At 43.0% G+C, this 12,266-nt stretch overlaps 2 protein-coding genes across 2 annotated transcripts; both read left to right on the top strand.

Moving 5' to 3' along the window:
* Positions 1–996: 996 nt before the first annotated feature.
* Positions 997–5,289, top strand: LOC124049110 (ras-related protein rab7-like). The gene is made up of 6 exons (XM_046370462.1): positions 997–1,186; positions 1,965–2,043; positions 2,338–2,464; positions 2,848–3,066; positions 3,239–3,367; positions 3,680–5,289. Exons 2-6 carry the CDS (start codon positions 1,991–1,993, stop codon positions 3,767–3,769), a joined length of 618 nt encoding a protein of 205 aa, XP_046226418.1. The 5' UTR covers positions 997–1,186; positions 1,965–1,990; the 3' UTR covers positions 3,770–5,289.
* Positions 5,290–6,896: 1,607 nt separating this feature from the next.
* LOC124047700 (cGMP-dependent protein kinase 1-like) lies at positions 6,897–12,266 on the top strand. The gene is made up of 7 exons (XM_046368006.1): positions 6,897–6,962; positions 7,277–7,407; positions 10,590–10,746; positions 10,912–11,075; positions 11,189–11,444; positions 11,798–11,864; positions 12,043–12,266. Exons 1-5 carry the CDS (start codon positions 6,897–6,899, stop codon positions 11,394–11,396), a joined length of 726 nt encoding a protein of 241 aa, XP_046223962.1. The 3' UTR covers positions 11,397–11,444; positions 11,798–11,864; positions 12,043–12,266.

Genomic DNA, 12,266 nt, shown 5'->3' with positions numbered 1-12,266 from the left:
AGCCATCATTCAATTAAAGCTACTGCAGATATAATGTGATTTGTCTATATTTTATCTCTGGCCAATGTCCTTGAGCCTTGTTGGATGGGCCCTTCTAATATAACTATATGGCAGCACCCAATGGGCTTGAGTTTTTGATCTCTACGCTTAGATTTGGCGGTGACGCAGTGTCCCAATGAGTGACAGAACACTGAGCCAATCACAGCACAACTAGAGAACATTACCAACCCTTACGCTCTGAGTAAGCTGCCTTACTCAAGAAAGCAAAAAAGAGACCATGTTTGTATGCGGCAAACCGATATGTGACAGTATTAATGCAAAGTAACATGTAAAACAGGCAACCCCCCCCCCCCTCAAAAATGTGGTGCTCAAAACAGGTGTGACACAGGTATGCCAGTCCATCATTGTTTGAGTCTTTGAAGCAGTTGGCTTCTTGACCACCTGATAATAATTGGTATTTGGCACCTCCAATAGCTCCAGGCAAGAGTGCATGAAAATCGTGTATGGAATGGCATTTTATTTCATACTAGGGTAAGCAACAACAAAAAAGTGTTACGGTATTTTGTTTTTCCAACTGATAATCAAGTCAAAAACAGTCTATTCATGAATTGTTTTGGAATTAATATAACATGCAGGATTAAATGTTGGCATTACAAGAAAGACAGAGTAATAAGGGTGACACATAGGGTGGCGCACAATTGGCCCAGCATCGTTCGGGTCTGGCCAGGGTAGGCCATCATTGTAAATAGGAAGTTGTTCTTAATTAACTGACGCGCCTAGTTAAATAAAGAAAAAAATGCAAAATTGATATAACTGTGATATAAACCTACCAGATATAGTATCTTCTTAATGCCATGTAATGTTCATTGTCAGACTGACATCGTCTTTCTAACATGGAATGTCATACATTATACATACTTTAGCTATTTGACACAAAGTGTGAAGGGCGTTCATTGGTGTTGACCTGGAGACACGTCAGTCCCTCGTGACTCTTCCAGCAATAGCGTAACAAAAGGCGGATGTTCTTAGCAAGCAAGCTGACCTGGGACAAGGTTTAATGAAGCTGGTTAACGATAGCTAGGTGGTCAGGATTTTCACGTTTCAAAAAAATAGACATAGATCCCGGCAAACTGACATAAGGACAACATTTTTGATTTTATCCCTGCGCCGTATTATCGCCGAACAGGTAATGTTAAAACTGGTCGACATTTTGTGTTTACACAATCTGTAGCTAGCTGGTTAATGTTAGCGTGCTTACTAGGCACTTTTAGCTAGCTTGCTACAACATTTGTTTTCTGTGACAGGCCATATAGTTAGCTAATTAGTATTTCGACGATTAATTCGTTTAGCTAGCTAGATGCATCTGTTTTACACATCCTGTTGCATATTATCGGCGTGCTTGGTTGGTCTCAAACAGCATGAGCCGCTTGCCTATATAGTTAACTACATATTGTTAACGTTAGCTGTTTGACAGCTCTTCGACAGTCTGTAGACGACACTAGTGTGACCAGTCGGTAGCAAAGGTTAGCATTCGCTGCACCTGCTGCCTGCTAACGATAATGTCACATTTTGTGGTTACCTAGTCATGGCAGTTGGTAAGATTACAATTTTAATAAGTCCTACTTAATTCGATTTCTACTATGCCCAAAGTTTTCTCGCTAGGTCCACTGTCATATTACAACAAGTTAGCTTGCTACATATTTAGCTAGCTGGTATGCTAATTTGCTAAAGGTTCTTAGCTAGCAAGTCTGTATCACACGATGTTACATTTACATTTACATTTAAGTCATTTAGCAGACGCTCTTATCCAGAGCGACTTACAATGTGTAAGTTTCCTTTAGCAATGTGTCATCACAATGAACCCAACAGTCTACTGTGTCTTGTAAATGACCTAGAATAGATAATGCCAGCTACAAGTCCAGCCTGTTGACTGCCCCCCCACCCTCCCCTCCGTCTTTTCTCAGCATAATTACGTTAGTCCCAGGGAAGGATGGCCTCCCGTAAGAAGGTGCTGCTGAAGGTGATCATCCTCGGAGACTCTGGGTGAGTGACCTGGGCCCAGTTTTTAAGTTATATGGACCTCACCTATCCTAAAGTATTAAATGCATAGAAATAAAATGAATAGAACAGACTAATAATTGACTTGAATGGGGACTCTCATTCTATTCATTGTTTCTATGCATTTAGTTGTATCCGATAACTTGAAAAACTGGGCCAGGAAGTCAGGATCTTTATGTCACAGGTAGTTGTGCAGGGGGGAAGGGGTGGGGTTCAAGTCCTTCTGGCTGTTCTACTAAATAGCTACCGTTCTAAATGTGTTTGTTGGTGTGTCCCCAGGGTAGGGAAGACATCTCTGATGAACCAGTATGTAAATAAGAGGTTCAGTAACCAATACAAGGCCACTATAGGAGCTGACTTCCTCACCAAGGAGGTGATGGTGGATGACAGGCTGGTCACCATGCAGGTCAGTCTCGTGTGGTTGTGTATGTTCTTCTATATTATTAGCCTAGTCATGGGTGCTTACCTCTGCCAGATATGTCATAGTGTATTTGAATCAGAGATTGGGCAAATTTCATCCTGTGATTAATGAATCATAGGATAAAACTTTCTTTTTGACCTTTACACATCTCTCCCCCCACCCCCTTATGTTGCAAGGCACATTTCTGTGAAAACAGACAATGAAATTCAATCTTACCCTCTCATTCCCCACTCGCATCCTCGCTCTTTCCCTTCTCATTCCTACCCTCTCGCTCCCTCTCTTCCTCTTAGTGTAATCACATGTTGAAAACAATACAATAACGTATTAAAATACCAAAAACATGGTGATTAACATCTCTCTCCTGACAGATCTGGGACACGGCTGGGCAGGAGCGGTTTCAATCTCTGGGTGTGGCGTTCTACCGTGGGGCTGACTGCTGTGTGCTGGTCTATGATGTCACGGCGCCCAACACCTTTAAGACTCTGGACAGTTGGAGGGATGAGTTCCTGATCCAGGCCAGCCCCAGAGACCCAGATAACTTCCCCTTTGTGGTGCTAGGCAACAAGATTGACCTCGAGAACAGACAGGTAGGTGTGTGTACATTGGAGAGCCGGAACAGACAGGTGGTGGAGAGTAGGCAGTACAGTCAGACCTTGTCAAATGTTTTTTTTGTGGCTAGAGATGGTTCCATGTATGAGGAAGTGTGTATGACAGTGGTGTTAATGATATCATGGTGTGTTACTGTTATATGTTGTCTAGGTGACAACAAAGCGTGCCCAGGCCTGGTGTGCCAGTAAGAACAACATCCCCTACTTTGAGACCAGTGCCAAGGAGGCCATCAACGTAGATCAAGCATTCCAGACCATCGCCCGCAACGCCCTCAAACAGGTACACACATACACACACAATATTGCCACAGGGAACACCTGTCCAAACATGCCCTCCTTACACACTGGTAGGCAGAGCACCTCCACCCGTTCACTGAGGATGCTCTCTGGAACTTCTATCATAGTCAAAGTTTGCAAATGTACCTACTTTAAGAGTATGTATTAGACTGTTTTTAGAGGTTTGAATCCTAATCAACCCATCCAATGTGAGTATATCTAAGTACAGCAGATCGTATCGGTCTCGCGATAATGAGGAAGATTTGTTTTTCTTAAATTCTTCTACTTGTTGTTTTTGCACACTATCTGTCTGTAGGAGTCTGAGGTGGAGACGTATGACTTTCCAGACCAGATCAAACTGAGAGACGACCGGTCCTCCTCCTCCAGCGACGGCTGTTCCTGCTGAGACCAACGATGGACGGACGTTGGATGGAGGAGAGGACATGGGTGCATCGCAATAGTGCTCCTTGTCTCCTTTTCATCCTCTGCACTGGTGTGAAAGATTGGGACAGGTGAAGCCATCTCCCCACATCCTTCCTGTGTTCTCACATCGGTGCAGATGAAGGGGAGGAAGCCACTTTAGACTATTGAGATGCACCCCATGAAGAGAGCCCCCCCCCTGTCTCTGCCCTCCCTTCATCAGTCAGCTACAGAAGATTCCAGATGAAAAGAAAGAAAAATGTGTTTTCTTAACTCACTGTCTCCCCTGGTGACCTGACAGGAAGGAGAGGAGAATTCCCCCATTTGCACAGCATCACTTTTTAATAAGATAGAAGAACCGGTGATACTATGGAAAATACAATCATGATGCTCCTATTATAATCATTTCTAATAATATTGTCATGTCTTTTAGTTCTTGTTGTTTTAATTGTTTCATCCTTTTATACTGAGGTATAGACTATTTGTCTGTTTGTTTGTGGTCAAAGTAGAAGTTGTCATTAACTACTGATCTAGGATCAGATTACTCTTGGCCAAACCTAACCTTAACCATTAGAGGGATTGGTTAGGAGCAACTCTTACTTACTCTTCTCGCTCTGTGCCTTTCATCTCATGACAAGTATTACTGTAGCAGATCTGTCATATTAATCTATATATACAGTATATGTGGTGTTTTTCCTGCCTTTCAGCAGTCCTTATGTTGCCAAACTGTCAACCCCTAGACCCTTAGAAAAATGTCCATTTGAATCTGTTGTATTTGATAAGTTTCTGTTTTAAACAGTTGTGTAGAGGGTGCTAAACTAACCAGATGCAGTGAAGGTAACTGTGCAGTCAGAATACGACGGTGTGCACTAACATTCTCTCGACCAAACAGCAACATCGGTTCTGTTCTTTTATACTGGTTAGTTCAGTACATTTCTTATCTTGTTATCCATACTGCACAACTGTATCCCTGTAGAGGCTGGTCATACATTTTATGGAATGAAGACATGAGATGAGCAGTCACTATGGGCCTGTCTCAAGTTTAAACCCTAGCTCCCTCAAGGCCCCTAATAGATCAAAAATGATCTGATTTGTGTAAGCAGTGTGGTTCTAGTGAAATGGTGGTTGGTCATATTGCTTACACTACTTCTCAGGTCTAACAGGAGACTATCTGGAAGTGTCTAGGGAAAGAGGGGAGGGTTTGGGACTGGACCCCATGTCCTCTGCCCTAACAGTGTGCCGTGCCCCTCTTTGGTCCTACTGATCACCGCTCTCCTAGTTTTTTTTCTATTCCATTGTCTTAAATCTGCCTTCCTATTCTACACCATCCACTAGTGTTGCTGTGTGTTCTAGTAACAGAAATGAATTGACTCATTCATGCCAACAACCAATGAGCAAAAATCCTTAGTCATCTATTTACGTGAACATTTTTGCACAACTCCTTCAACTGTCATCTTTTGTTGCAAATCTCTTCACTGTAAAACATAAATGTTTACTTTATGGAAATGTCAGTTGTCTTTTCTTTTTTTTAGTCTTAGACCTGCAGGCCCACTGCTCTAAATCACATTATAATTCAACAACTACAGAAATGTTGCATTAGTGTAAGAGAATCCAGTTCCTTCAATTTGAATAGCAGAGGATTGAAAGTGGGACATGTCGCTCTGTACCGAGGTGCACAGCATGCTTCTGCTGGGTCTGTCGGCCAGAGAGACCCATCTGTTCAGCATAACACTGCTCCTCTTGGTTCTCTGCAGGTCATTACAGAACAGAGACTGCTGAGTGTGTAAAGTGGTCACTGAGGGACAGGTGGTCCGAACAACTCCATGGTTTCCATCACCAGGGAGAAGTGGTCCGAACAACTCCATGGTTTCCATCACCAGGGAGAAGTGGTCCGAACAACTCCATGGTTTCCATCACCAGGGAGAAGTGGTCCGAACAACTCCATGGTTTCCATCACCAGGGAAAAGTGGTCAGAAAAACTCCATGGTTTCCATCACCAGGGACAGGTGGTCCAAACAACTCCATGGTTTCCATCACCAGGGACAGGTGGTTCATAAATGACCCTACAGTGACACGCAGGACACGGGCCTCATCTGCCCTCCACCTCATTATGGGGTATGGAAGAGACGAGATGATGGAAGAAGAGATGAGGGAGGGATTCACATGACCTACAGTAGTACCTCCATACTCTTACACCATTGATTACACTAGGTGATAGTACACATACAGCAGATACTCACGCAGACAGCGTGCTACCGGAAACCGTGAGGTCCTTGCTGATGCTTCCTTTCCGGGGCTCGCGGTCTGGGGAGAGGGACTGGAGCCCAATGGACGCTTCGCGAGTTGATGGGAACGGGACGTCCAGAGCACTGCGGAACTGTCACGGAAGCTTTCACTAACTTTCATGTTAAATTACCAAAATATAAATACAATCAAGAGTTAATGTCAACAAACATCATACTGATGTTTTATATTGGGTAAAAAGGATACAATTCCAGTGTGCCATGTTTGTGATTGTTTTCAGTGCAGGGTGCAGCCATGGTGGTTATTCTAGTAGGTAAATCTAGTTTTTGCGACCGCATTGCAGATTCCCCGTGAATGAATATAACAAATATATATTTAAAACATGATGTGGAGATTCGTCACGATTGATGACGACACTGCTGTGTTTTCAGATACATAAGTGGATTTGACAACAAAAAAATACAAAAACGTGTATTAACTGGTGTCAATCTTATTAAACATATAACTATTTATTCAACATATTCAGCTTGAAACATCACAAGCAAACACTGATCATGTGCATGGTGTCAAGGCTATTATTTAATTAATGTACACTAATTGCCCATACATTTATAGGGAAAAATATCCAAACTTTTATGCATAAGTGCACGGCAATATTGCCAACTGTAGAAATTGTCCATTCAGTGCTCTGTTATAAATGTGGCGAATGTGTCTGGTATCTCTCTCCATCATCTGAAGTTTCCAATCCTTTAAAATTACCCTTTTAATTCACATTCATCACGGTCTCTGTTTGATTATCATATTCTGCTCGATTTTCACAGCTATAAATCAATTGACACATGAGATGAGAGATCCGCACACAACTGTGAATGGGGCGCTCACAGGAGAAGTCGGCACGCGCTCCTTGTTCACACACACCCAACGCTTGGACAAAGGTATGTCATTTTTATACCTTTAAATGTATTTTTCTAATAACTGCATGAACTTTACATTCCCAAAGTATCAGCAAGTGGTGTATGTATGTTTCTATATTTCAGTTTTTTGTAACCTGTATGTGCATATCGTTATTGTATTTCAATGTATTTATGTTAGTGGGATTAACCAGTGAATAATCAAGGATTTTGCATGTGGTGGAGCTGTCCCCAAAACTCACTAAATAAATCATTTATTCTCCATTCCTGTGTGTGTGCATCGTGTGTGTGATTGCTATGTGTGTTCTGAATGTGTGTATATCTCTGAGCTCCGTCAGAGAGACACTCCAGATGAGCTGGAGTTGGAGCTGGACACTAAAGATGACCTCATCAGACAGCTGCAGACGGAATTGGACCGACACCACAAAGCTCCACAATACCCAGGGACCACTGGGAGCACAGAACACAGGTAAGAGATATCCGTACCAAACTAGTCATGAAGTGCATTTGGAAAGTATTCAGACCCCTTGACTTTTTCCCCATTTTGTTAAATTGTTTTCCCCCTCATCAATCTACACAAAATACCCCACAATGACAAAGCAAAAACAGGTTTTTAGAATTTTTGTGCAGATTTTAAAATGTTTAAAAAAAACTGATATCACATTTACATAAGTATTCAGACCCTTTACTCAGTATTTTTTTGAAGCTCCTTTGGCAGCGATTACAGCCTCGAGTCTTCCTGGCTATGACGCTACAAGCTTGGCACACCTGTATCTGGGGAGTCATCTCCCTGAGCAAGGCCCTTCTCCCCCAATTACTCAGTTTGGCCGGGCGGCCAGCTCTAGGAAGAGTCTTGGTGGTTCCAAACTTCTTCCATTTAAGAAATATGGAGGAGACTGTTCTTAGGGACCTTCAATGCTGCAGACATTTTTTGGTACCCTTTCCCAGATCTTTGCCTCAACACAATCCTGTCTCAGAGCTCTACGGAAAATTCCTTTGACCTTGTTGCTTGGTTTTTGTTCTGACATGCTCTGTCAACTGTGGGATGTTATACAGACAGGTGTGTGCCTTTTCAAATCATTTCCAATCAATTGATATTACCAGGTGCACTCCAATCAAATTGTATAAACATCTCAAGGATGATCAATGGAAACAGGATCCACCTGAGCTCAATTTAGAGTCTCATAGCAAAGGGTCTGAATACTTGTGTAAATAAGGTAGTTCTATTTTATTTTTATTTTTTATGAATTTGCAAACATTTCTAAAAACCTGTTTTCGCTTTGTCATTATTGAATAGTTCTATTTTTTTTTTTTTTATTTTTTTATTTTTTATCCCAAATTTAGACAAACAATTATTTCTGCAAGAAAAAAACCTGAAATATTGTCCGTCAGCATCTGGGCTTGTCATTATTGAATACACACCCACACAACACACAACACACACACACAACCACACTTTCTCCATGTACAGGCCTAGAGAGCTGATCCAGAGGGCTCTGCCGGAGAATGACTTAATGAAACACCTGGAGCAGGGACAGGTACTCAATGTCTTTGATGGATATTGTCTTTGATGGATATTGTTACGAATCCCTTTTGGCCCGACAGTCTAGGGGGGATGGTAATGAGACCTGTAACATAACTCATGCAAATTATTATTGTGACAAAGTAAAAGTGTGAACGAAATAACCACGACAACAGAAATCTACCGTCAAACTCTAGGTTTATTTATAAACACACGGTAATGGGGGGAGCAGGAAAAGGGGCTGAGCTGGACCCAAGGAAAGAAACAATAAATATACAAAAACACACCCCTAAGCTAGACTAGCCTACTTTAACAGCTAACTAACCAAAAATACAGTGGGTGGTCCACCCAGTTCTAACTAGTGTATTTAACAAAGTTCACCTACGGGTAGTGTATGCCCATGGGCGACTTGTCTTGGTTTCCCCTTTTTCCCACCAGCAACAAACAAACACCATAACCAAAAACAATACTCACAGGTGATGACAAAGTGCTATGGAGGTGCTTTAAACAAAAGAGAGGTTAAGACACAAAGCGAGAGTGAAACACAGAGACCTACAGACTGGCATTTACAGACTGGCATTTACAGAGAGATTTAACGAGAGATTTAGCTAGAGATTGAGCTGAGCTGAGCTAGAACAAACAAATGATGGGGTTTTTAAACCATGGAGAAGGAACTGTGATAGGTCAGGAAATAGGAGGAGGTGTGTCTTCTGATTGATGATTGATTGTTGACTGATTGGGGAGTGATGATTTTCACCTGTGAGGGGAGAAGGAGAGAAAAGAAACACACACACAGGATACACACACACAGGATAACTGTATCCGTAACAGATATCCATTTATATATATATCTCTCTCTCTCTCTGCCCCCTCCCCTCTCTCTCTTTCTCTCTCTCTCTCTGTATCTCTCCCTCTCTGTATCTCTCCCTCTCTGTATCTCTCCCTCTCTGTATCTCTCTCTGTCTCTCTCTCTCACTCTGCCCCCTCCCCTCTCTCTCTCTCTGCCCCCTCCCCTCTCTCTCTCTGCCCCTCCCCTCCCCTCTCTCTCTCTCTCTCTCTCTTCTCTCTTCTCTCTCTCTCTCCCCCCTTCCCTCTCTCTGTAGGTTCAGATCATAGTGGACTGTATGCATCCCACCCGTCTGGCACAGGGCTGCTGTGTCATACAGGAGGGAAACAATGGATCTCTGGTCTATGTACTGGAGGGCGAGAGACATTAAGGGGAGGTGGAGAGATGGTGAGGAGAGATTCATGATGAGAGATGAGGTGGGAAGATAAGTCAAATGTTCAATGCAGATATTTTGATCTCAATATCAAATAATATCTGGATAACAATTAAGTAACTTACTGTGATTGTTTTCAATTAAAATGGCAAAAAATAAACAAAAATAGCTTCTGAGCAAATAATTTATCTAGGACTGTCTGGAAGTAGCCTGAGTGGGGAGGGAAAACCTGGAAATGGAATTCCCTTTCCTACTGTCCCACCAAAACACAGTATTATTCAAACCTCATAGTGTGAAAATATATATAATACACAGGAAAATATATAACCCTAACCCTAGCTCTAACCATAACCCTAGCTCTAACCCTCGCTCTAACCATAACCCTAGCTCTAACCATAACCCTAGCGTGAAACATAACCCTAGCTCTAACCCTAGCTCTAACCATAACCCTAGCTCTAACCATAACCCTAGCAGGAAACATAACCCAAGCTCCTACCTTAACCCTAGCTGTAACCCTCGCTCTAACCATAACCCTAGCTCTAACCATAACCCTAGCGTGAAACATAACCCTAGCTCTAACCCTAGCTCTAACCATAACCCTAGCTCTAACCATAACCCTAGCTCTAACCCTAGCAGGAAACATAACCCAAGCTCCTACCTTAACCCTAGCTGTAAACATAACCCTAGCTCTAACCCTAACCCTAGCAGGAAACATAACCCAAGCTCCTACCTTAACCCTAGCTGTAAACATAACCCTAGCTCTAACCCTAACCCTAGCGTGAAACCTAACCCTAGCTGTAACCTTATAGCCATAATCCTAGTAACTTTTTTGCATATCACTAGACATGCATTTTATAGTTTGTTGATAGTTTGATCATCCATAGATAGGGGACTATTCAAATAAATTCATCTGGACTCTTCCAGGGGTTTATTTGATGATGACACAACAAGATTTTATACAGGCTGTATTGTAGAGGCCTTGTCCTTCCTCCATGTTAGAGGGATCATCTACAGAGACCTCAAACCTGAAAACATCCTACTGGACCACAGAGGATATGCTAAACTGGTACACGCACACACACCTTTTCATGCGGTTAACATCTCCGACACAACATACAGTTTCTGAATAATTTGCAGACGCACAGAAACAGGAAATGCTCCCAATGTAGTGTGTGTGTGTGTGTGTGCGTGCGTGCGTGCGTGTGCGTGTTTGCGTATGCGCGTGTATCAGGTCGACTTTGGCTTTGCTAAGAAGGTGGGTCTTGGTCAAAAGACGTGGACATTCTGTGGCACTCCAGAGTACGTGGCCCCAGAAATCATTCTGAACAAGGGACATGATGTTTCGGTTGACTGCTGGTCCCTGGGGATACTCATCTACGAACTGCTCAGCGGCAGGTACACCCACCTGTGTCTGTCAGAGATGAGATCGTATTAGTCTTTTTATTAGTCTAAAGCTGATGTTTCTCTGGCATCCCCCCGCCCCTCTCTCTCGCCCTCTCTTTCTCCAGTCCTCCGTTCTCCGGTTGTGATCCTATGAAGACCTATAACATCATCCTGAGAGGAATCGACATGGTGGAGTTCCCCAAGAAGATCTCCAAGAGTGCTGCCAACCTTATCAAACGCCTCTGCAGGTTACACACGCATACACACGAGCATAGAGACTTCATCAAATGGTGCTTGCGCTGTGTGTGTGTTGCACAGGGACAACCCATCTGAGAGGGTGGGGAACCAGAAGAACGGGGTGAAGAACATCCAAAAACACAAGTAAGAATTACCATGGTGATGATGACTACTTTTCCTACCTACCAATAGGACTGCATGGAATAGAAATAGCTATATTTTCTGATATAAAGTTGAATTCTTAAAGTTGAATAGCCACCATCTAGGCATGATTCTCACTAGAGCAGTTGAAGCAACAGGTATGATTTCGTCAGTAATTTACTTTTCAGGCCTTCACTTGAAATGGAATCCTATTGGCCACATAGGGCTCTGGTTAAAGGCAGTGCAATTTATAGGGAATTGGGTGCCATTTGGACACAACCCAGGTCGTCTTGATACTACAAGGAGAGGTTGTGATTGTTTGGTTCTGGGTGTGACTGCTTCCTGTTTGTCTCCAGGTGGTTTGAATGTTTTAACTGGGAGGGACTCCGACAGGCAACTCTGGCCCCTCCCTTCACTCTTACTGTGAGTACACACACACACACACACACACACACACACACACACACACACACACACACACACACACACACACACACACACACACACACACACACACACACACACACACACACACACACACACACACACACACACACACACACACACACACACACAGTCAGCACTATCTCCTCTCTTCCAGGTGAAGGGTCCACTGGCAACTTTGACTGTTTCTCTGATGACAACGAGGACCTGCCCCCAGATGAGGAGTCTGGCTGGGATCTAGAGTTCTGACTTAAAAACACACACTGAGTATACAAAACATTAGGAACATTAGAATGGTGGTGGACCATTCTTGATAGACACAGGAAACTGTTGAACATGAAAAACCCAGCAGCATTGCAGATCGTGACACAAACCGGTGTG

This window comes from Oncorhynchus gorbuscha, linkage group LG11, assembly GCF_021184085.1.
Source record: "Oncorhynchus gorbuscha isolate QuinsamMale2020 ecotype Even-year linkage group LG11, OgorEven_v1.0, whole genome shotgun sequence".
Classification (NCBI taxonomy): domain Eukaryota; kingdom Metazoa; phylum Chordata; class Actinopteri; order Salmoniformes; family Salmonidae; genus Oncorhynchus; species Oncorhynchus gorbuscha.
This window is presented reverse-complemented; position numbering and strand designations above follow the sequence as displayed.

What these genes read in the sequence shown, in the direction of transcription:
- LOC124049110 (XM_046370462.1), top strand. Translation starts at nt 1,991, where the DNA reads ATGGCCTCCCGTAAGAAGGTGCTGCTGAAGGTGATCATCCTCGGAGAC. An exon ending in ATCATCCTCGGAGACTCTGG is followed by an intron (nt 2,044 to 2,337) that starts GTGAGTGACCTG and finishes GTGTGTCCCCAG; the next exon opens with GGTAGGGAAGACATCTCTGA. An exon ending in TTGACCTCGAGAACAGACAG is followed by an intron (nt 3,067 to 3,238) that starts GTAGGTGTGTGT and finishes TATGTTGTCTAG; the next exon opens with GTGACAACAAAGCGTGCCCA.
- LOC124047700 (XM_046368006.1), top strand. Translation starts at nt 6,897, where the DNA reads ATGGGGCGCTCACAGGAGAAGTCGGCACGCGCTCCTTGTTCACACACA. An exon ending in CACCCAACGCTTGGACAAAG is followed by an intron (nt 6,963 to 7,276) that starts GTATGTCATTTT and finishes GAGCTCCGTCAG; the next exon opens with AGAGACACTCCAGATGAGCT. An exon ending in ACAGAGGATATGCTAAACTG is followed by an intron (nt 10,747 to 10,911) that starts GTACACGCACAC and finishes CGCGTGTATCAG; the next exon opens with GTCGACTTTGGCTTTGCTAA.